This window comes from Mustela lutreola, chromosome 1 (genome assembly GCF_030435805.1).
Source record: "Mustela lutreola isolate mMusLut2 chromosome 1, mMusLut2.pri, whole genome shotgun sequence".
In the NCBI taxonomy this organism is placed as follows: Eukaryota; Metazoa; Chordata; class Mammalia; order Carnivora; family Mustelidae; genus Mustela; species Mustela lutreola.
The window spans coordinates 16,013,540-16,038,420 of record NC_081290.1 but is presented as its reverse complement, the minus strand read 5'-3'; the positions used below and the strand labels follow the sequence as shown (position 1 = coordinate 16,038,420).

At 33.4% G+C, this 24,881-nt stretch overlaps 1 protein-coding gene across 2 annotated transcripts in view; it reads right to left on the bottom strand.

Annotated features, from left to right (window-relative positions):
• TECRL (trans-2,3-enoyl-CoA reductase like) overlaps positions 1-22,238 on the bottom strand; it is a 102,945-nt gene extending 80,707 nt beyond the window's left edge. Inside the window, exon 1 of one of the 2 annotated variants that reach the window (XM_059160301.1) lies at positions 21,914-22,238. In XM_059160301.1, coding sequence (XP_059016284.1) covers positions 21,914-22,147 — 234 coding nt within the window. In that variant the 5' untranslated portion in view covers positions 22,148-22,238. The remainder of the gene's footprint in view (positions 1-21,913) is intronic. The other variant, XM_059160293.1, reaches the window with a different exon arrangement.
• Between the last annotated feature and the right edge of the window lie 2,643 nt (positions 22,239-24,881).

Genomic DNA, 24,881 nt, shown 5'->3' with positions numbered 1-24,881 from the left:
TTCTATGTTTTAATTTATTTTATTTTATTTTTATTTTTTGAGAGAGAGACAGGGTGCAAGTGTGTGGGGGAGAGACAGATGGAGAGGGAGAGAGAGAATCTTAAGCAGGCTTCATGCCCAGCTAGTCTGAGGTTGGGCACTTAACTCACTGAGCCACCCAGGCATCCCTATTTTTTTATTTTTTATGATAGTTCTATTTTCATTTTCTTGAGGAACCTCTATACTGTCTTCCACAATGACTGTACTGATTTACAGCCTACCAACAGTGTACGATGTTCCTTTTACTCCATATCTTGGCCAACACTTGATATTTTTTGTCTACAGTTGCAAAGTGATATTGTATTGTGGTCTTAACTTGCATTTTCCTGATAATCAGTGATGATGAGCATCTTTTCATGTCTGTCGTGTATGTTTTATTTGGAAAAATACTATTTTAACCTCATTTGCCCATTTTAAAATTGGATTATTTGATCTTTTGCTTTGATTGGTATGAGTTCCTTGTCTATTTTATAAACAAACCCCTTAGTGGACATGTGGTTTGCAAATATTTTCTCCCATTCCATAAGTTGCTTTTTCATTTGGTTGAGAATTTCCTTTTCTGTGATTTTTTTTTTAAGTTTGATGTAGTTCTTCTATACAGTTTAAATGGAAGGGGAAAAAATGACAATGATATAGAAAACTTCTCTGTCTTTGTTCTAAGTTTTTCTAATGATTAAAGGACCTTTAGTAATGAACTGACAAAATCATGAAATAATATTTAACATTTAAACTATCACTTTTTAAGAAAAGGTTTAATCATGCTAATTCAAGTTTCATTAAATGCATTCTTAAAATAGGTTGTGCCAGAAAAAGTGGTTGAAAACAACACACACTTATTTTTCTCATACACTACACGTATATCACAGACTGGCTGGTGGATCGACTGCGCATTTTCCTCACTCTAGGATCTATACTGAAGAAGCAGACATCATATGGAACATTGCTTATTTCCTAGGCAGAAGTTGAAAAAAAAAAAAAGTGGTGAAATTAGATTATGTTCTGAAAGCTTCTCTCAGGAAATAAATGCATGCCTCTCACCCTCATTTCAAAGCACAAAACAAGTTGCTTCAAAGAAGTAGGCAAGTTTAATTTTACCAATTTCCTGTGTGAGAACCTGCCAAAAATTCTTAATAAACAGCGTTAATGTTTACAAGAGTTTATCCTTCCAATCATCAAATATTTGACCCTATATCCCTTACATTGCAAAAGACACATCTTATGTCCTCATCTAAGTATTCATCTTCTTTTTTTTTTTTTTTTTTAGTATTCATCTTCTTGATGGAGAGATACAGATATATAGGTAGGTTAAATAATATATATTTTAAACATTGTTTCTTAACAATAACTTTTATTAATTTCTTTCAAAAGTTGTTTTGAAGGACAGGCTTCTAGAATGCACTTTTCTCAAAGGCTTAAATGTAGAAAAGGCAACCGTGTAATTTATAATCTCAATGGAGACAATTTTAAGTGTAAATACTAAATACAGCATGAAACTTGAATAAAAATGTATAATACAGGTAAGGAGTTCTACCACTTTCTCTTCTGAACATAAAGTGTCCTAAACAGCTATTATGGACCTAAAGAATCTGAGTATTACTGAAACCTAGAATTTAGATCAATTTCAATGCTTCATATATACTATTTGCTATTCTTTCATCTATTACTTTGATATAGATCATCATGTTTCATCACTGATATGCATTTGCTAGCTAGTGTAATGTTTTAATTAAATTGTGTATCTCGTTTTTGTTTTAAATTAGTGTGTAATGGAGAAACCACATTGAAAACCATTAAGAATACTGCTAACAGTCGTAACTAACATCACTGAATGCTTAAAAAGAGTCCACCCCAATTCCAAGACCTTTACCTTTACTAAGTAATTTAATTCACATACCATCTTTATGGCTTCAGATACAACATTATTATCTTCATTTTACATGAAAGAAAACTGTGACTCTGAGTAGTTAAGTAATTTATCTGGGGACACAGGTAACAATTTACAAGAATGGACTTTGAATGCAAATACCCTGGTTCAAAACTTACTCTTCATCATGGTACACAACAAAACAGAGTGGGTGAAAAAGGTGAAGATAGGGGAATGGAGGAAAATGTATTGAATATTTATCATTGTAAACATTGCTTTATTAACTATACAGATAGCACTTGGTCATCATAAGCAATCTTATGAAGTAAATGACACGGAGACTTTTTAAAAGATGAAGAAATTGTAGTCATGAAATATGAATATCTTCCTGAAGTTACATGACCAGTAACTTAAATAATATGAATTAAAAAAAAAGAGGAAGTATTCACTGTCATGTCATGCTATTCATAATATTAATTCCAAGCATTATATTTTAGATATTTATTTTACAAATCAATTGCCATTATACAAATGCAAATAACATTTTATTTTGTTAATATAAAAGGATCCAAGCTAACAACAATTATGATATGTAAATATGTGTGGAGTTTTTTGTTTCATTCAAGAGTATTAATTGAGCACCAACTATGTACCGGTAAATTTTCTACGTCTTAGAGCAGAAAAACTCTCTCTTTCTCTCTCTCTCTCTCATTCTATTTTAAAATAATAACCAACACTTAAACAGTGTCTTATATGTACCAGGTACTTTTCTATTCAGTTAACTCATGTGAACTCCTTACAACCCCGAGTTAGGTCCTGGTTGACAGAGTGGAGACTGATGCACTTACCTGTTAAGAGAGCTGTGTCCTGTCCCATAGCCAATAAGAAGCAGAACTGGGTTAAATATAAGTAGTTTTATACCTGAAAGCACTTTCTAAAATACTATGGCACAATGGCACACATAGAACTAATATTCAATTATAAAGAATATTTAAGAAATGAGATAGAGAATAAATACATATGTAATATATTCAAGGATGATAAGTTCTAAGAAGAAAACATAAAAGAGGTAAGATATCAGCATAATGGAAAGAAGAAATATGATTCTGATAGGAAGAAAAAGATAATATGAGCAAAAGCCCAAACTAGAAAGCAAACTACGCAGAGAGCTTGAAGAAAAGTCTTCCAGCAGAGGTAGCATGAAGGACAGAGACTGTGAGGGATCACCACATCCAGAGTATTCGAGAAACAGCAAGCGGGCCAGTGTGTTTGGAGCAGAGTAATTCAGGAACAGAGTGTTTAAAGACATGACCAGAGAGATGAAGGTTGGGAGTAGGAAATAACCTTCAAGAATATGGGATTTTCTTGGCTTTTCTCCTGAGTGATATACGTAGCTGTTGGAGGGTTTTCATCAGAGCAGTGACATTTGGTGAGTGCTGTGAAGTGTGTAAACCTGGTGATTCACAGACCTGGGGATAAAAATATATGTTTATAAAAAATATATGTTTATAAAAAATAAAAAATTTAAAAAAAAATTAAAAAAAAAAAGAATCAATCTGGCTGCTGTAAATTGAACAGAAGCTAGGTGACAATTAAAATGATAATGTGATAATTAATGATTCACCTATAATAACAAATTGCAAGTTCTGTTTCACTTGGTGATGCTGTGGAACAGGTATGAGCTATAAGTACAGAAGATACAGACTATAGTATGTTTATTGTTTTGCTACACATGCCATGGGGTTTGGTAGATCAGTTGGTATGTTGGAAGTGGTAATGATTTGAACTAAGATGGTAAAGTTCAGAGGTATATCATATATAGAATAAAACGATTTACTGATTGATTGAATCTAGTACAGACAGGGAGAAATTCTAGAGAATCGAAGCAGATTGATAAAGTAAGGTGAGACTTTCTTTGTCAGCTCATTTAAGAATTAGCTTCACATGTGAATTCTCTACTGATGGAAACACTTTGATCATCTTGCAATCGCTTGCTGAGTGTTAGAGTCTCCAACCTCCCAAATGAATAACCATGAGGCAACAGCAGGGGCCCATCTGAAAAAATATCACATTCCATCTCACATGCATTATGTATTATAGAACTCCACATGTTGGTCCCTCCTTTCAGGATGGATGTGATGGTGAATGATGTGAGTATTTATAAAAGACATAATCTGGCAGAGGGGATATAGTGTCATTGTGTGCAGAAGAGAGCTAAACTGTCAGTCCAGATTTTTTTCTATTATAGCACAGTATAGATCCAAGAAGAAATCGCTCAAAAAATAAGTATTTAGTGGAATTGTACTTACATATTTAAATCATGATATACATGGACCATTAATTTAAGTTACAGGAATTCTATTGCCAATAAAAATCTAAGAAGACATTATGTTACCCTGAAACTAATAATACAGTTTATGTTAATTAAACCCAATTTAAATAAAAAGGAATCTAAAAAAGAAAACATTATATCTATGCAATGCCAGAAATGCTGATTGAAAGTAAAAGCAAACAAGACAATTATGGATCTCTTTTTTTTATAGTTGTAGAAAAATGTACTTGATTTTTTTTTTTTTTATTCTCATTTTGAAATTAAGCAGATTTCCCTTTAGCATGCAACAGCTCAGGGTTTGTGGTTGTTCTTGCTGCTTATATGCTTCTTAAAATGTTGAGTTAAAATTCCTGAGAAACTACTTTTGCCTGAAGAGATATTTGATGTATCTCTTCAGGCAAAAGTAGTTTCTCAGGAATTTTAGTGTGAAAGCTTTTTGAAATTTTCCTAACTGTACAAAAGTAGTAGAATATATCTAGAACATCTCAGGCATTCTATGTTAAAGTCTTTATTAAATTAAATTCAGGTTACAAATGGATTTTATTAAATGAAGTTAATGAGATAATAAATAGATATTAAATGGCACAAAGACCAGTACTGACAAATGAAGTACTTAGTTATATAGCCAGTAATTCATGGAATGTTTTGTTAAAAGAAATTATAATTACATTACATTTTTATTTTTAAGAAATCAAATAGCCAATAATTAAAAAGTCAGAAACTCCCAAACATGAAGTAATATAAAATGTTTATTTTGGAGGCAGTGAAAATATGTAATAAGGCAACTTCAACTGCAATAAGAAAAAAGACAGGTGATAATTAATACACGGTTTTCACAAAATGGTGTTAAAATGATGAGTTTATAAGAAGGCAGAGGTACAGCTTTCTTGACTTAAGAATAAGATAAATTTTCAAATAAAATATCCAATATGTTGATATAGTAGTCAGTTCACAATAAATCTCTCTAAAAAGAGAACTAACTTCTCATAGGAAAATAAATGAGTGTGACATTCATAGGCTTTATGTGGTGACAGACTGGTGGACTCAGGTTACTTAGTTGAATCCCAGTAGATCAACAGGGATTGAAAATTATTTGATGACTGTCAGTTTAAAAATCCACTAATAAAATATAACATATTAATGTTACGGAGCCTGAAAAGTTTGCACATTTGAACCTCTAAAGTGGGTAGAGACTTCTTCTTTGCCTTCCTTCCCCAATTCTCCAGAGGTATCTCTGTAGCTCTGTGCCTTCGTTAAAGGCTGAAAAGCTGAGGATATAAGGCATTTAGAGGAGATAATTTCTACTTTAGGAGATTGCCCCTTACTGTTAAGAGATACCCTCAGGATGATCTGTCAGATTGCCCTCACTGTTTATAACTGGAGGAGGTTTCTAAAGCCACTCTCAGTTTCTGCAGTAAAAGAGAAAATCGCCCACGTGGACTCAGTCAGCAGTTCGTTCATGCCTCTATTTTGGCTTGTGTCATATTATCTTGTGTTGGACAACTTACATGTGATTATCCATCAAAATACAGAGACTTTCTGAAGAGGAAGGAACATATTTTTGGTTTGGTTTGGTTTGGTTTTCATGATGGTGTTCCCAGGGTCTATTATAGTTGAAGATCGGTGCTCTTCAATATATATGAAAAAAAAAAAAAAGAAAAAAAAAAAAAACAGGAAAGAAGGAAGGAGGGGGAAGGGAAGAGAAAGTTCATATTCTAAGGTTCTGCCCTTGAAAGATACTCTTGTAAGAACTTGAAAATCCATTTTACTTTATGGGTAATACCACCTTAAAACAATGATTGGCTCCAAACCTTTGAGCTCTTATCATGTAGCCATGCAAATAGCACAGTTTTCACAGCAGATGCTAAAATGCAATATAAGCGAACATAAATCTAAGATCACTTACATTTATGTATAATTACACAAATTCTAACAGAAATATAAATTTCACCACTGCTATTTTCTGTGTTATTAAGAAGCACAAATGCCTATTATGAGGATATTAAAAGGCTTAAATAATAGCAATGTCAGTTTCCACTTTCTGCAATATTATACCTTCAGACCTCATGCCCTGAGGCCTTTAGATAACTGAAAAAACAAAACAAAGCAAAAATGGAATGTTGATTTCTTAACATTGCCTTAAGTTATTCCTCATTTGTTAAGTACAACTGTTACGAGTTACAGTACAGGAAAGAAAGTTGTTACTGGATAATTTTGAGCAGTAAGGTCTATAAAAGGAACAATTAAAAATAGTATTTTATATTTAAGTAACATTAAGTTCACAGCAACTCATTCAGTAATGATATTGATAGCTCTTTAGTGGGCTACCCAAAAGTATCAGTAAAATGTTAATCTGGTGAGGTACATGCCTAAAAAATAATTTCTTTTAGTTTATTTAGAGAAAGGAATCAAAGAAAAGCACAAGCATATCAAAGCAAAATTATTTCTCAGAAATATGTTATGTAAGCACAACTTTTAATCTTTTTTTTTGTTTGAACTGTTAGATAATGAAAGAACTAGGAATCCCTTCAACATGAACTTTCTGATAACCAAGACACTCTGTTCATCTTCAGGTTTTTTCAAGAGTTTAGCTAAGCTGAGATATTGCCGCTTTGCTGTCTGTTTTGTGTGACCAAGCAGCCTGCAGTGACCTTCTCCTGACACTAGGCCCTCAGACAAGGACAGGCCCAAGATAGCAGCCCTCGGAGTCACAACTAAATGTCCATTCTGATGGAACACTTCCAACAGGCTTTGGGACTAACAGTCTTCCCTGTTTCTCAATGACTTTTCTTAATGTGCCCTTATGGTAAGACTTCTTTGGGGTTTACTAAACCCCATCTTTTGGTTTGAATTGACTAACTCAGCCTTAATCCAGGAATCCCCAGCACTCCACTCACATAACCTAATAAAGACATGTGCCTCCAGTCCTGTCTGTCTCTATCTGCACCCTGTCTCCTCCCGCCTCCCGTGTAGCTCCCTGAAACCCGCTAGGGACGCCCTCCAGAGCCTGTGGGTAATCAGCTTCCTTATTTTCACTTCTCTTGTGGTCTGTTGTCAAACCTCAGCTCACCACCTGGCACCCTGGGTGTTAATTTGACAAATTTGTAACAGGTTTGGATATAGAAGATTGTCTTGATTCATTATAAGTTCAAACAGCAAAATCCCTGTTAAACCAAACCTAACTGAAATAAAATAGTAATGGAATATCATATTCTCTTTATTTACAATAAGATAGTAATGGGATATCATATACCTTTTACCTACAATAAAACAGTAACGGAATATCATATTCCCTTTATCTACAATAAGATAATAATGGGATATCATATACCTTTTACCTATGATAAAATAGTAATGGAATATCATATTCCTTTTACCTATACTACTGCATTCTATTCTATTGTACCCAGATGTATACACTTGTCTAATCTATGTGGATCATAACAACATTAGATAGAAACTACAGTATATTTATTAAATAACTATTCTCTTTTGTTACATAAAGGGTGTTGACTAGTAAAGATTAAATCAGAAATATATGTGTATGTATTAATTACTTTAAGGCTCAGAAATGTCTTAAAGATGTGCCCCATATTTGATTTAAATTGTTTTTTATTTACTCCTTCCATATGGGTTATAAGTACATACAGAAAGAAAATAAATTAACTTCCACACTTTTATTACAGTGTGAAAATTTTGTTAAACCTTCCTTCATTTTATAGTTTTTAATATATTTAAATGATATGAAAACTTTTGTTTTATTTTAAAATTTGTAGACTTTAATTCGTTAGCAATATTCAAGGTTCTGTGCCATAGCATTTTCTTATGTAAATCTCTACTAGAAGATGGCATTTATTCAGATGATTCTAGTGACATAGCTGGTCTCAGTAAAATTTTAAGGGAAAGAAAAATAAGGACATTGCCCAATGTCACAAGCTGGTTAAGTGTGAGAGGTGCTTGGGTATCATCAAAACCCAAGCAAAGACCATGGTGCTATGGTGCCTCCTAAATGTGGCAGGTCTGAACAGGCTCCCAGAAGAGGCTCCCAGAAGATTTGCTTCTCAGTTTTACTAAGCTCTCTGTCTTCAGTCTTTCTTTTATCTTCTTTTTTTAAATTTTTTTAATTTTTTTAAATGTTTAAAAAAATATATATATAGAGAGAGAGAGATATGTATTTTTTATTTGACAGATAGAGTTCACAAATAGGCAGAGAGAGAGAGGAAGGGAAGCAGGCTCCCTGCTGAGCAGAGAGTCTGATGCAATGTAGGGCTTAATCCTAGGATCCCTGGATCATGACCTGAGCTGAAGGCAGAGGCTTTAACCCACTGAGCCACCCAGCGCCCCTGTCTTCAGTCTTTCTATTATCCAGTCTATCTTCCACATTGTTACCAGATTTAATTTTTTGAATGTTGTACCTTACAATATTATCTCCCTGATTTGAAAGGAAAGAGAAAGGCCAGATGCTAGAAAGTTAACTAGGCCTCTACCCTCCATTCCAGCCAAACCATCTATTCTGTTAGTTCCATTTTGCATCATCACACCATCAACTTAATTACAGTAACCCAGAAAGCTTGCTTACTACTTTTCTGCTTCTTTGCCTTTGATATGCTAATTCTTCTTCCTGGAATGGTCTTTGTCCACCACTCATATATATATATCTCGCATTTAGTAAGTTAGCTTATTGTTTTTTATACACACACACATACACATATGAACTGAGGTATAGATGGCATACAATATTATGTTAGTTTCTGATGTACAGCATAATGATTGGACAATTATATGCATTATGAAATGCTTACCACAATAAGTGTAGATACTATCTGTCCCAATACAAAGTTATTTCAAAATTATTTATTATAACTCCTATGCTGTACTGTTCATCCCTACAGCTTATTTATTTTTTAACTAGAAGCTTGTACATATTAATCCCCTTCACCTAATTTGCTTATCACCCCAACCTCTGGCAACCACATTTGTTCTCTGAATTTACGAGTCTGTTTCTATTCTCTGTTTTGTTTTTTTAGAGTCCACTCAAAAGTGAAATAATATGGCGTTTGCCAAGAAAAGAGCAAAATGTCCTCTAGGTCCAACCATGTTGCTACAAATGCTGAGATTTCATTCTTTCTCATGACTGAATAATATCCTGGCACGTGTGCAAGTGTGCATCTGTGTGTGTGTACCAACTTCTATATGATTTCAACTATTCCTGGACACTTTGGTTGCTTTTAGACCTTGGCTATTGTAAATAATGCTGCAATAAACACAGGAGGACATATATATATGTGTATGTGCGTGTGTGTGTGTTTCCTTTGGGTAAATGCCCAGTAGTGGAATTATTGGATCATATGGTATTTCCATTTTCCACACTGGTTGCACCGATATAAATTCCCACAAATAACACATGAGGGTTTACTTTTTTCCACATCCTCACCAACATTTGCTATTTCTTATCCTTTTGAAACTAACCGTTCTGACCGGTTTGAGGTGATAGTGTGATTTTGATTTGCATTTTCATGATGATGAATGATATTGAGCATCTTTTCATATGTCTATTGACTGCATGTCTTCTTTGAAAATATGTCTCTTCAGGTCTTCGGTCAATTTTTAACTGTATTATTTGATTTTTTGTATTGAGTTGTATGAGTTCTTGATGCATTTGAATATTGACCCCTTATTGGGTATATCATATATCTTCTTCCCTTAAGTAAGTTATCTTACTGTTTTGTTGATGAAGAGACTTGCTCATTGTATATTCTTGTTTCCTTTGTCCGTGATTAAGTGACCACATAAGTGTAGGTTTATTTCTAAGTTCTGTATTCTGTTCTGTTGACCTGTGTGTTTATTTTTATGCCAATACCATACTGGTTTTCTGTTTTATTTTGTTTATTTATTTATTTTTAGCACACTGTTTTAATTGTGACAGCTTTGTAGTAGAAATTTGGGATTGTGATATCTTCACTATGCTAATTTTTCCTGGGATGTTCCTTCTTGTTTCTTTTTATTTTTTGAAATTTATTTATTTATTTATTTAAGAGAGAGAAAACAGTGCACGTACAAGCAGGGGAAGGGATAGAGAGAGAAGCAGGGAGCCTGATGCAGGGCTCAATCCCACGACCTTGTGATCATCACCTGAGCAGAAGACAGAAGCTTAATTTACTGAGCCACCCAGGCACCCTCTGGGATGTTATCTCTACCTTACCCATGCTAATTAATTGTAACATACATATTTTTAAAATCCTTTTGAGTCCTTCCTTACACTCAGTTTAGCTTTTCTCATCTTTATGCCTAAACCTCTATCAGATAAAAAAAAAGTATTCTTTCTCTAGTCTTCATAATATAATTTGTGTTAAACTTGTATATGCTATTTGCCATGTTATAATTTGTTTTAAAATTCGTAATCTATCTTTCCAATTTGACTCCTGTATATAGAGGCAAGGAAATATGTTTAATTTTCAGCCTCAAGTAATCTAAAGTATAGTAGCTACTCATAAAGTAATTATTTATCTAATTTGAATAACATATTTCTTGGATATATGACCTTTGAACAATATTGGTTTCAACCGTGTGGGACCACTTGTTCACAGATTGTTTTTGCAGTACAGCACTGTACATGTATTTTCTTTCATTGTGGTTTTCTTAATAATACATATTTTCTTTTATCTAGTAACTTTGTTATAAAAATGTTGTATATAATACATATAATATTCAAATTATGTGTTAACCAACTATTTATCTTATCAGTAAGGCTTCCAGTCAATAGTACATTATTAGTACTTAAGTTTTGGGGGAGTTAAAAGTTAAACATGGATTTTCAACTGCATGGGGGTCAATACCCCATATCCCAAAATTGCTCAAAAGTTAACTATAGCTACAATTTCATTGTTAGTTTCTTTACATATACTGTTATCTGTGTCTTGTGCACTTTTTTAAACCTGCATTTCTAAAATTAACTATTTTAATTCAGCTTTGACTTAATAGGAAACAGGATTTCTTTTAATAGTATAATACTCCCTCATAATTTTCTTCCTTAGCATTAACGTTTCTCTTTTCATTCTATATTTACATTTCCTAGAAAAACATGATTTATTTACTTTCTTTGATCCAAAGACATGTTATTTCAGCTATAATTTTTGTAGTATATTTATAATTCAGATGTTTGGAAGTTATTATTTTACCTTGTTAGTCAAGAACATACAATTTTTAGAATGAAATACAAGAGGAGCCTGGCTATGACATTCCAATTTTGCATCCAATACATATTTGTTTATTGCACAATAGCACTTAGGTCATTTTCATGTCATGCAGCTCAATGCTTCCTAATTGCGTAGAACAAAATATTACTCCTTAAGAAATTCTGTGATATATTTGTAAAATACAATGAAATAAATTGCTAGAAAAAATGAAATTTTAATAAACTAGTTATATTTCTCATTTAGAAAAAAAATGTATAATTGAACAAGAACAAAATTAATCTTTCAAACTCTTGGGATAGCTCACAAATGTTCATTTTCAAATACTAGGCTATTTAATGGAAATTTCAGCCAATAGTTCCTGGGACATATAACATATCTGCTTATTGGGGATGGTAAATGGCACACAAAGAAATTGTCATCTCAGTTCGATCATGAGGAATGGACAGAAGATTGTGACAGAACACTCCAGGCAGAGGAGTCAAATTTTACCCAAACTCAAAGAATGGAAATTTACAGTATTTTGGGGGGGGCTGATGAGTAATACAGAATGTTAAAAATGGAAGAATGAAGAAGGGTAAAGTATAAACCAAAGTATGTGAATCAGACTACAGGAGTCAATATAGAGTTGAAGAATGAAGGAGGTGACACAGTAAAGCTTTCAAGACTTCTGCTGCCTATGAAAGAAAGGCTTCCTAGGAAACTCAAATGTCATATTACCCATAGAGTTTCATCTAGACTGGATTTTTCCCCACATCATTGTACCTAAATTGATCTGCTTAAACTAAACAATGAACATTATCCCACTTAATACAAGGGGTACTTGTTTTATTTCTTTTTGCTTCTCAGCTGTATCCACTGGTTTTTCCCTTCTCACTGAAGTATTTCTTCTAGGTTTCTGTGAGGAAAGAGTTACCATATTTCTTCTGTTTCTCTGGAAACTTCTCCTTATTTTCTTTTTCAATCCCCGCTTTTATTTAAGATCTGTACATACTGGAATTCCTCAGGCCTCTATCATTGGTTCTTTTCTTTCCTTATTCATTATATTGTTCTTTCTAAATTTTTATCTTCTATACTACAGTGGCTGCAAGAGACACCTATACATTTGTAATCCCCAAGTCGACATATTTAAACATGACCACTTCCCTGAGTTCTAAAACTTCAAACCCAAGTGCCTGCAGGTTATCTCTTTTTGGATATTTCACAAAGACCTCAACTTAAAAAGAACAAAACTGAGTGCTTGCTTCCTACCTGCTTCTCTACTTGTCTGCACTAAAAACAAGAAAGCAAACAATTACACACTTGAAACTAATATTACACTGTATGTTAACTAACTGGAATTTAAATAACAACTTGAAAATGATTTAAAAAAAAGAAGCAAAAAATAAACAGAAACCAATAAAAATGACTCCGTAAATTATGCCATTCTCAGGATCTCAGTTGCTCAAATAAGAGTTTAACATCATACTTGCATCATCCTTGGCTGTTATTTTTTACAAGCAAAGAAGTCCTGTTCTATCTCCTGTATCTGTCATATTCTCATATTTCTCTTCCATTGTACTCACACATAAACATCATTCCTCCAAGGAAATTCATCTGTTTCACAGTTTATCTCCCTTTGTTTACCACTTCAAATTACTTTGTTTCCTCTCACTGTGTAGATACCTTTGCAATTAACATTACTTATACAGTGCTTGGCTTCCACAGGAAAGAACAGAATCTATGAGAATAAGAATTGCATATCTGGCCAAGTTAGTGCATTATCTTGAACATGTAATAGAACACTAGACAAATGTCTTAACAAATACCTATTGAATTAATAAAAGGTTCATTGTGACACTATGAGACATCAAAATATACAGAGAGTTGGAGAACCAGTGAATCTGGTAAATTTCAACTCTTCTCTTTCAAGATGCATCCCCCAAAACTTATTCATCTATGTTTGACCTTCTAAAAGAGTATCACTGCATCTCATATATTACAGGAATTAAAATGACATCTTCTTTATACCTTCACCATATAAACAGTTTTCTTCCATGGTGATAGATTTCAAAAATGGAAAATGTAGACATAATTTAATTGAATACATTCAATAGTTTATATTTGCTTTAAAAATGCTATACCTGAGGACGCCTGGGTGGCTCAGTTGGTTAAGCAGCTGCCTTCGGCTCAGGTCATGATCCCAGCGTCCTGGGATCGAGTCCCACATCGGGCTCCTTGCTCCGCAGGGAGCCTGCTTCTCCCTCTGACTCTGCCTTCCACTCTGTCTGCCTGTGCTCGCTCTCGCTTGCTCTCTCTCTGACAGATAAATAAATAAAATCTTTAAAAAAAAAAAATGCTATACCTGAATAGTTTTCTAAAGTATATTCATTTTTCTCTACTATATATTGATGTTCAATTCTTATATATCCATTGGCACCTTTCATGGTTTATCATGGCACAAGTACCCAGTGCATATTATAAGATAGTTGGACATAGGATGCTAGAAACTGATGTTACAAAGATGGTCCCTATGACCATACTTCCTAACTTTTATAACATTTTATTTATTTATTTGCAGAGAGATAGCAAGTAGGCAGAGAGGCAGGCAGAGAAAGAGAGGGGGAAGCAGGCTCCCTACCTAGCAGAGAGCCCAATGTGGGCTCAATCCCAGGACCCTGAGTTCATGACCTGAGCTGAAGACAGAGGCTTAACCCACTGAGCCACCCAGGTGCCCCCCATACTTCCTAATTCTAAGGCTTCCTAATAATTTCAGAATGGAATCATAATGACTATCATAAAAAATGACAAAGTTATTACAGTTATAATATTAGTTTAATTATTTTCCTCATCAGTGGAATAATAATATTACTGATATACTGCCATTATTTAAAAATATAACATTCATTTACAGAAAATCAGACATATGGTAGACACATTGCTATGTTTTTCATATTTACAAGAATATAAAAACCCTAGATATTCCTGGAAGATACATACTTATTGTGCTTTGATTTGTAATTTACCCTACTTGTAAAAGCAAGAATTAGACTAGTTAAGTAACATGTTACAAGGATAAAACATTAATAGTTTGCACAGCTCAAATACAGACACAGATGCCTGACTTCTGGGCATAAACCACTGCATCACATTGCCTTTCATGGCATTATGTATTTGTTAAATAAAATAGGTTCTTTTCTTCGGAAAGAAATCTAAGGCAGGGCAGATGATACTAAAATATACTAAGATCAAAGTACACTGATTCCTTTGAAATTAGAATTTCATGGTGTAGTATGGAATTTCCAAGTATATCAAAAAAAAAAAAAAAGGAGTGGACACTGAGCCTCCTCTGGGCTCACAGAAAATGATTATGTTAATTACTTATTTGGGGAGGAATCATTCATCTCAATTCTTTAATTTTTAATGACATAAACATGTCGAGCGTATCTGTTGCTTAATTTATTATTATATAAGATACTTCAAAGATATTTTTAATTTCTAGGTTTGAATGTTAATTAATGTTATTTTATGTCTCTATATAAAAAATAAAAACAAACTTTGGAAACTTTTTTTCATATCAAATAAGAGAAAAAGATATTCTTCAAAAATAGCACCTTTAACAAAACAGATGAACCTAGGGGAAAGAAAAAACAAGAAGGGAGGCAAATCCTAAATGGGACTCTTAACTACGGAAAACAATCTGAGGGTTGCTGGAGGGGAGGTTGTGGGGCATGGGCTAAATGGATAATGGGTAAGAGGGTGGGCACTTATGATGAGCGCTGGGTGTTGTATGGAAGTGCTGAGTCACAAATTCTACTCCTGAAACCAATATCACACTCTATGTTAACTAGATAAAGTAAAATAAAAATTTGAATCTTTAAAAATAGAAAACAAACAAAAAAAGAAGATGCTGATTGAAGGATGAAAAAAAAAAAGAAAGAAAGAAAAGAAAATAACACCTCTGTCCTGAAACACATTGTCTGTATCAGAAGTTAGAATCAGATGTTCTGTCTCAATCATGAAATTAAAGAGAACATGAGAATTTGGGCTAATGAAAGTATTAGTACAGGGCACCTGGGTGGCTCAGTGGGTTAAAGCCTCTGCCTTCGGCTCAGGTCATGATCCCAGGGTCCTGGGTTGGAGTCCCGCATCGGGCTCTCTGCTCAGCAGGAAGCCTGCTTCCCCCTCTCTCTCTGCCTGCCTCTCTGCCTACTTGTGATCTGTCTCTGTGTGTCAAATAAATAAATAAAATCTTACAAAAAAAAAAAAAAAAGAATGAAAGAAAGTCATTAGTATCTGTCAAGTGGTAGCATATAGTCGCTAAGATCAAAGCCCAGAACATATATTGACCAGTTCAAAGTTTGGTTCTAATACACACTAAGTTCTTCATTTCAAGTGTCTGTGCCACTGATCTTCCTTTATAAATGGATGAATAGTAATACTTACAACCTTTTTACAATAAATGATGATAAAGGGCAGAGATACTGGGTTATATCTCAAGACAAAATAAAAACAGGTTCCTATTAAAAACGTGCTTTATCTCAATTCAAAGTTCATAAGCTGCCATACTCACAGGAAGAAGTAGGAAGAAGAGGACTGAGGTGAAAGAAAAGAAAAAAGCGGCCGCGATGGGAGGAAGAGGTGAATGAGAGAGGAGGAAGGGAGGAAGAAGAAAAAAGAAGAGGAGGAGGAGGAAGGAGAGGAATAGAAGAAAAATGATATCGCCACTTGTATATACCTGAAATTCTAAAAACTGCCAGAAGATATTTTAAGACAGATGCCATTCTCATTTTATAAATGAACAAATTGAGGCCTATATATTGTTAGCTGCATGCTTCCCAAGGTAAAATATTAAGTGGCAGCATTAGAAATTAAGAATTCTTGGGCACCTGGGTGGCTCAGTGGGTTAAAGCCTCTGCCTTTGGCTCAGGTCATGATCCCAGGGTCCTGAGATCGAGTCCCGCATCGGGCCCTCTGCTCAGTGGGAAGCCTATTTTCTCCTTTCTCTCTGCCTGCCTTTCTGCCTACTTGTGATCTCTGTCTGTCAAATAAATAAATAAAACCTTTAAAAAAAAAGAATTCTCAAAATTTCTAACTAAAGTATCAAAATTGCAACTTTTATTCAATCTGACTACCCTATAATTCTCTCCAGTATTTTCTGGTAAAAACTGATATCTGATATTTTTACCATTAGAGGGATTAGGAAATAACTGAGTGCTTTCCTTTACTTATAATTTCTTTAACATACAATGGTTTATTAGTTTCAGGTGCACCATACAGTGATTCAACAATTCCATACGTCACCCAGTGCACATCACAGTAAGTGTACTCCTATAAGTAGTCTTTAAAATGCTTTTTAAGGTTTTGACATAGAGCAAATAAAATAATAAGAGAAAGGGGGCTCTTGAGGTCAAGTTCCTTGGAGAAAAGATTAAAGAAAAAAGAATGGGAAGATATTGGAAACATTTATCAATCCTAGCTTTTAGAGTTCTTGCAGTGCTCTTGAATCATCAATATATCACTAGATAAGCTTCTGACATTTTACAAAATAGAAGTGAGACAGGGATAGTGAGCAATTGAAAATAACTCACTGTTAAAGTTTTCAAAACTATTTTTCATATATATTTTATGGTCCAATAAAACCAAGAATGGTATTTATATTTTATGTCAGCTCCCTATCTTAACCTTGATTAGTCATATTATTTTAATCACAAATGGGACATAACTAAATTAGTTAAATAAATATCCCCATCTTCATTGTCTGCCTTATGAAAAGCTTATTAGCTTTTTATTATCAGAGCATGACCGTCAGTAAATTATACACTAACACAAAGTTAAATCCTATACATCTTTGTTGGGGGCAAACCAGAAAGAACTTTGGCATTTAGTGAAATGGTTTAATCAAATGCCTTTTACGGTGAATATATTTTTTCAATAATAATTTTATTTAGAGTATAGTAAAAAGTACTTTCAAGTATCCTACTCCTCCAGCCCAAAATGTCACTTCTAAACATGTGGGCATTGTCAAATCCACACATTTCTTGAACTGGCATCATTTATTCAATACATGTTGGTTAAGCACTTTTTTATGTGTATATTTATTAAATACTTTATTTGTGCCAATCACTGTTCAAAGTGTTGGAGATACAGGAATTTGAAAAATAAATCCCAGATTTTGTGAAGTCGGCATACCAGGAGCAGGGCAAATAATAAACAAAATGAAAAAGGAAAAATAAACAGTGTGTTAGAGGGTATTAAGTAGTAGCAAAGAAATAGAACAGGAAAGGGTAATAGATAATACTGGTATATTTTACAATTAAAAAAAAAGTAGTTAAGAACAGCCCCCAAATAAAAAGTGACAATTAACTAGATCTAAAGAAGACACTGTCTAATTTTATGTAGGAAATGATAGTAGCTGAAATGGTGTAACAGGCTAGTCCTAGTTGCTATGTAAGCAATGTACTGAAGGTGCTAAGAACAGAAGTGGAGGAAAGATTTAAGAGTGCTAGCAGTAGAGGTGGTAAAAATTTGTCACTTTGGATATATTTGAAGGTATCACTGAGAAGATGGATTGCTTGTGGGGGGAGTGAGATTAAGATAAGAGTTATGATGTCTCTTAAGTGTTTGGCTTGAGATATTTGAAGGATGTAATTGCCACTTACTGACTTGGGAAACTCTGTGATAAAATCCGGGGGTGAGGTCAAGTGCTCAGTTTCAGATACACTATGTTTGAGATGCCCAGCAAACATCCGAATGCATGGACAGGTAGTACATAAATAGATGCACAGAGAAATGTATAGGTAAATACATTCACAGCGGCATGCATAGGTGTCTACATACATAAATAAATGAATTTTCATTCAGAAGAAAAGGAGGAGCTGCAGTTACATATTTATAAGTCATGAATAGATAATATTCAAAGCTATTGGACACAATAAGATGGATTAGAAAAGATGGGGAGAACTTCTGATGACCGAGTTCATGACAATGCATAATCCATTCAGTCAGATGACGAAGCAGCGGCAAGAGGAAAGAGAGAAACAATGAAGTAGGTTTTTAAAAATATGTGTCTATGAACCTGAAACTCACACAGGAAAAGTGTTTTAAGAAGGAGGACATGCTTATCAGTAGCAAATGTTGCTGACACACTAAAATAAAGTGTGAGGAATAACGTTTGGATTTAGCAAGGAACTTACCACTGATTCACTGGTGATCTTGGCAAGTTCAAATTCTTACAAGCTATGGATGTAAATCCTTGAATGGAGTAGGTTTAAGATAGAATGAGAAGAGAGAAATGTGGGTAGACAATATGAACAGGATGAAAATAATCAGAGAAATAGGCAGAAGGTGGAGAAGATAGTGAAGGCAAAAGGTTTGGGTTTTTTTTTTTTTTTTTGGTGTGTGTGTGTGTGTGTGTTATGTGTATGACATTAAGTAAAAGAACCTGATTCAGTATATATTCTTTGACCCCAAGAATTCTCTCAATGCTTTGTTTCATGAATATGAAACAATTTTGTCAATTTTGAATTTTAAATTAAAGTATCTAGATGTAAACTAAATTTCTACTAGAGTTCAGCATATATTACTAAAATACATACATTCCACTCAAGGTCGTTGAATAGTTCTATCTAACCTAAACATCATAACAATTCATGTCAATGGGCAATTACCAAGAGGTCAAATTTAAAGTCTGTGCCAGTATCACAACGCTCATCACTTATTTTTTCGTGAATATTTATGCACATTAATTTTATCTCTCCAAATGATTATTAAAACTAAGAAAAATACAGCTTATCCCACATTATGTTCAAGTCACCATGCTAAGCATGCTACATATATTATTCCTATTTTTCAGTCTAAACCTACAAAAATATGTTTTATTAACCTATTTTCTAAATAACATGGTGGTGATCAGCAATTCAGCAACTTCCCTGAGCCTTGATCACTATGATTGAGACAGCAGGGATTTGGTCTGGATATACTCAGTTCCAAAGTACATGACCTTTAACTTTTACTACTTTTCAACACAGTGCTTACTGAAAGACCAGGACTCAGTCATAAACAACACTTATTTAGTATACTGAGTAGAGCCAAGAACAAGTTTAAGGCACTTAAGATGACCTTACTGCTAATATAGCTGTTACTTTGTCCAAGAAAAACAGTATCTTGAACAACAACAACAACAACAACAACAAAATCAACCTTTCTCGTGTTTATAAATTTGAACTTTTAAGAGTCATGGAGCAAAAAAAAAAAATGTACATTAATCCAGATTTTTTTCTTTTAAATGTCTTGCATTATTGAGACAATTTATCAAATTACAAACAAAAATGAAAGAAAACAAAATCCAGTTCTTCTGACAAGCCAAACATTTCTATATTGTGAGTTGCACATCAGATGGTATCATTGTGCAATCAAGGCGGTGTGTAATCCAGAAATAATCCCCTTGTTGGCCTACTGACTTTCCCCAAAGGTTTGCCACTGGAGATCCAATTACCAGAACTATTCAAATGCAGGCAAAATTTCTGAACCAAAATTCCTAAGGCAAATCCTTATTTCTATCTAAAAAAAATAAAATGCTGGCTCTCTGCCTGCTTATTTTATTTAATGTATGTATGTATGTATTTTTGCAATAAATAACTGAAAATGTAAAACTCCATGTTTTACCTTCAGACACAATCTCAATTTCAAAATTTAAATTTATGGGAAAATTAGTTTGCAGCCCTTTCGCAGGTTCTCATTACTTTAAGGTAGATTTTGCATCAAAGTTTAGACACATACCAGAAAGGACACAAAAACCAGTCTTATTTTAGAATCTTGGTCTTTGGGAATCCTTGAACAATTTAACATCCATTTTATTCATGATCTTTTTGCCTTCAATCTAATAAATGATAATAATAAACACATTTTAATTTTTATAAATAATATTTATATATTTATATTTGTATATTTATCATATTTAATATTTATATATAATATATACTATTAAAATATATACTATATAAAATATATGCTATATATTATAGTATATTATATATTATATAAAATATATTATATATAAAATATACTATATATAATATATTAAATATATGTCTATATGATATGATGTAATGTACATTATGTTATACATAAAATATAAAATACAAAAATAATAAATATAAAAGTAAAAATAAAAAATGAAATGGAATAATAAAATAATAAAAATACATTATTGTATTTCTCTTATGAGTTTTAAATTTTCAAGAGTGACATAATGCAAACATTAGCAATTTGAATAATTGTTTCAGTTTGTTTTCTTATTCATGTATGATATCTAAAACCCCAAAATTTTCTTGAGATATTAAAATAAAAATAAATTGTAGCATGCATGAAATTCATAAGTGTTATTAGCAATACATATTCATTATTTATATATCATTCTAGTGGTACTATAGAAAAAGAATGTGATTTAGAATTGCATGGAAATAATTCTGAATCTCTTGCATTCCACTTATGACCTGTATGAATTTGTAACAGTTATTTTTTATTTCCATCTGTAAATAAAAGTTAGTGTCACCCAACAAACAGGTTGGCCATAGCGTCATAACTACTAAGTGAGAAAATACACATGATCTTCTGTAATTAAAAGCAGTAAACAGTTTTGTCTCTTGCCTTCTTATCTAGAATTATAGGGTGAGTATAGTTAAAAGAAATCAGTGACTGGATTTTATTTTTAGAACAATAACAAAAAACTTATCTAGAATGTCTTTAAAGAAAAATAAATGAAGATATATTGTTTTTAAAAATACCAATCTTTCACAATAAATTAAACTACCAGTGACTTTTCAAACTTATGAAACACTGAAAACGTTTTAGATATTATATACACATATGTATATCCATGATGTGCACGTATATTTATGTGTTAATTTTCTAACTTTATCTTGCCTGAGTGACAGATTTGTGATATGAATATAAAAGTGTAACATATTAAGCAAGACTGTTTTTTAGGAGCTTAAGCACTTTGAAATAAGTAAACATTTCATAAAAAGTGAGATGTTCATTTTTCAAGACAATTAACTCCAAATAATTTTTAATCAACTAAACTTTATCATATATGCTAAATATTTTTTAGTAAATTTAGCACCTTTTGCTTGTTATTTTCTAGGAGCACTAATAACACTCTATGGTAATTTGAATATGTAATTAACTACATGAAGAGAATAACCTAGAGAAATTGTGTTATGACGCTGAGAAGTTGAGTACTGAAAATTTTACCTCTGGACAACTGTCAGCGTTAGCAAGAAAAACCAGAACCCAATAATTATTTGCTACCATTTAAACTGATTGTGAAAGACACAATACATATCTTCTACTGGAACAATGTATGAAGTATCTATCCTACCATCCATAAAACTAACATTAAAAGCCAGGAATATATTTTGAGACAACCTTCTAAGCAGTGAATGAACTGGTCAGCAATCTTTGGGGCAGACAAGAGAAATTCAATGAATGAATGTCACTTACCTTATCCACAATACATATCTGCTTTCTTGTTTGTGCATCAAGTATTTCAATCTCAAAGTGCACAGTTTTTGAATGTTTAGATACTGGAGCTGCTTTTAGGGGGCCTGTTGAGAGCACAAGTTGCGACAAACAGTGAAAGTTTCTCAAGTCATTCCTCAGCGTGGACCTGGTAACTCCTTGGGAAAATATTTCTCTCTTGCGTTCCGAAGGAAGGGACTTGTGCCTTTTGAACATTGTGTGAACTAGTAGGAGAATCTGTCATGTCAACAGAAGACACTTGCAAGTAAGTTGCCTTGCACCAGTTTAAATACTGCTGGTAAAACCAGGAAAGGTCAAGTGCTATGCCTTTCCAAGAGTTCAGTTTTATTTAGCCGGCTTGAAAACAATGACTGATCTATTTCTATATATAACGTGCTATTGTAAATTGCGGCAGCATAGAGGATTACTTTACCAGCATTCCAATTATTTCTTGCTTTCTCCTTTTAACTCTGCTTCTTAATATGGTCACTACTATCTGAAATCCCGAAGCGAGAAAAGAGTAGAAAGAGTTTTTATTATCTTTGAATTCTGTATGCACTAATCTTCAAGCACATATATTATTATTCACACATTCACATTTAGATGTATTTAAAATTAGCAAAGGACTATCTTTTAGATAAATTTAAAAACATCTATTGCATAATTACATAGCAATTTTTTTATAAATGCTGCCTAAGATAGAGATTTGTGGCATGTTTTAAATACATATACATAAATGCAAATATATAAACATATTTAATATAGAAATATCAAACATGCTATATATAACATAATGTAAGTAATATATATTATATATATATATATAAATGTGTATATATATGGAACAAATGGATGAATTCTTCACTTTCTACAGGGAATAGAAAGTTGGCAAGTCATCCATGAGATCAGAATATGTCAAAAGCTGTTTTATAACTTGAGGAAAGAGAAGTAAATTTCATTTGAACATTTCTACACATTATATATTATTGACAAATCTCTGAATTTATATACAAAATTAGTACTAAACAGTACATGTACCACAACTGTAAACTATGGCAAATTGAAATCTCAAAATGAACAACAAAAAATGTTAAACAACCTGGAGAGATACTCCAAGTACTCAGATACCAGTGTATCTGATGGACGCCTGGGTGGCTCAATCAGTTAAGCATCTGCCTTCAGCTCCGGTCATGATCCCAGAGTCCTAGAATCGAGTCCCCCATCAGTCTCCTTAGTTGGGGAGTCTGCTTCTCCCTCTGCCTGTAGCTCTCCCTGCTTAAGCTCTCTCTGTCAAATAAATAAATAAAATTTTAAAAAGAAAAAAAAAGAAACACTGAAAAACATTCAAAACATATTGTCACTGATTCAAAGGGATATTACAAGAAAGTCTTCTGAGATGTCATTTCTAATGATACATGAAAAGCAAAATGGTTAACATTACAGAAAGTTGTGGGGTTCCTGGGTGGCTCAGTCCATTAAGTGATTGAGTTGAGTTCAGCTTAGGTCTTTATCTCAGGGTGGTGAGTTCTAACTCCATATTGTGGGGCGTACTTAAAATAATAATAATAATAATAATAATAATAATAGAATGGTGAATCTATACAGCTATGAGGCAAATATTTACTTTTATCATTAAACAAATTAACATATTGATTTTTTTCTAACATATTGATTTTTAATTTTGACCAAACATTATGCAATAGAGAGCCATTTACACATGGTTCGGTTATCATTTTTGTCCTCTAGACAACCATTATACTCAATATTTAATCTTTTGAAAACAGAGAAGACAGGGATATATATATATATCTGTGTGTGTGTGTGTGTGTGTGTGTTTGCATGTCCATGTAATTACAGACACATTCAGACGCACATGTATGGTGCAATTTCATCACCCCAGTTGAACAGAACTCAAATTTGGAATCATCCTTAACATCTCCCTTTCTCCCACACCTCAGTTCTGATCCATCAGAAATCCAGAACACAGGGTGCCTAGGTGGCTCCGAGGGTTAAGCATCTCAGGTCGTGATGCCAGGATGTTGGGATCGAGTTCCGCATGCCAAGCAGGGAGCCTGCTTCTCCTTCTTCCTCTGCCTCTCTCTATATTTGTATAAATAAATAAAATCTTAAAAAAAAAAAAAAAAAAGGAAATCCAGAACACAGCCTTTTCACCACCCCATGCTACCTTCAAAACACCAATCGCATCTGTATTGCTTTTCCAAACTAGTCTCCCTGTGTCAACACTGGCCAATCTAGAACCACTTTATTTTTATTAAAGATTTTGTTTATTTTTTTGACAGACAGAGATCACAAGTAGGCAGAGAGGCAGGCAGAGAGAGGGGGGAAGCAGGACCCTGCTAAGCAGAGATCCCAATGTGGGGCTCAATCCCAGGACCCTGAGATCATGAACTGAGTCAAAGGGAGAAGCTTAACCCACTTGAGCCACCCAGGCGCCCCCAGAATCACTTTAATACAGCAGCTAGACTGATCAGGGTCTATGCTAAAGCAGATAATGCAATAATCTGCTAAGCACACAGCAGAGTCTTTTAACAACAACAACAACAACAAAAAAAAAAAAACTAAAGTTCTGTGTAAATGTCTACAAGGTCTGCATCATCAGTACCTTGTTATATCATTGATCTCATCCCTTAAACCATCTACAGTGCCTACAATAGTGTCTGGCACACAGTAGGTGCCCAATAAACATACACATTTACAGTCAGTCAGTAAGTGTATCTTGGAGTTGTGGGCAGATTGGTGTGATGCTAACAGAATGCTCAGATAAACTATTGTCTTATATTAAGATGATATAAAAACAACCTGCATGTCTCCTCAAATATAGTTTCTGTTTTTAAAAACAAATAGTCTAAAGGACAAATTGAATGATCTCCCATTGACAAAGCTGGAATAATTCAATTAAGAAAATAAATATTGATGGTAATATAATCTA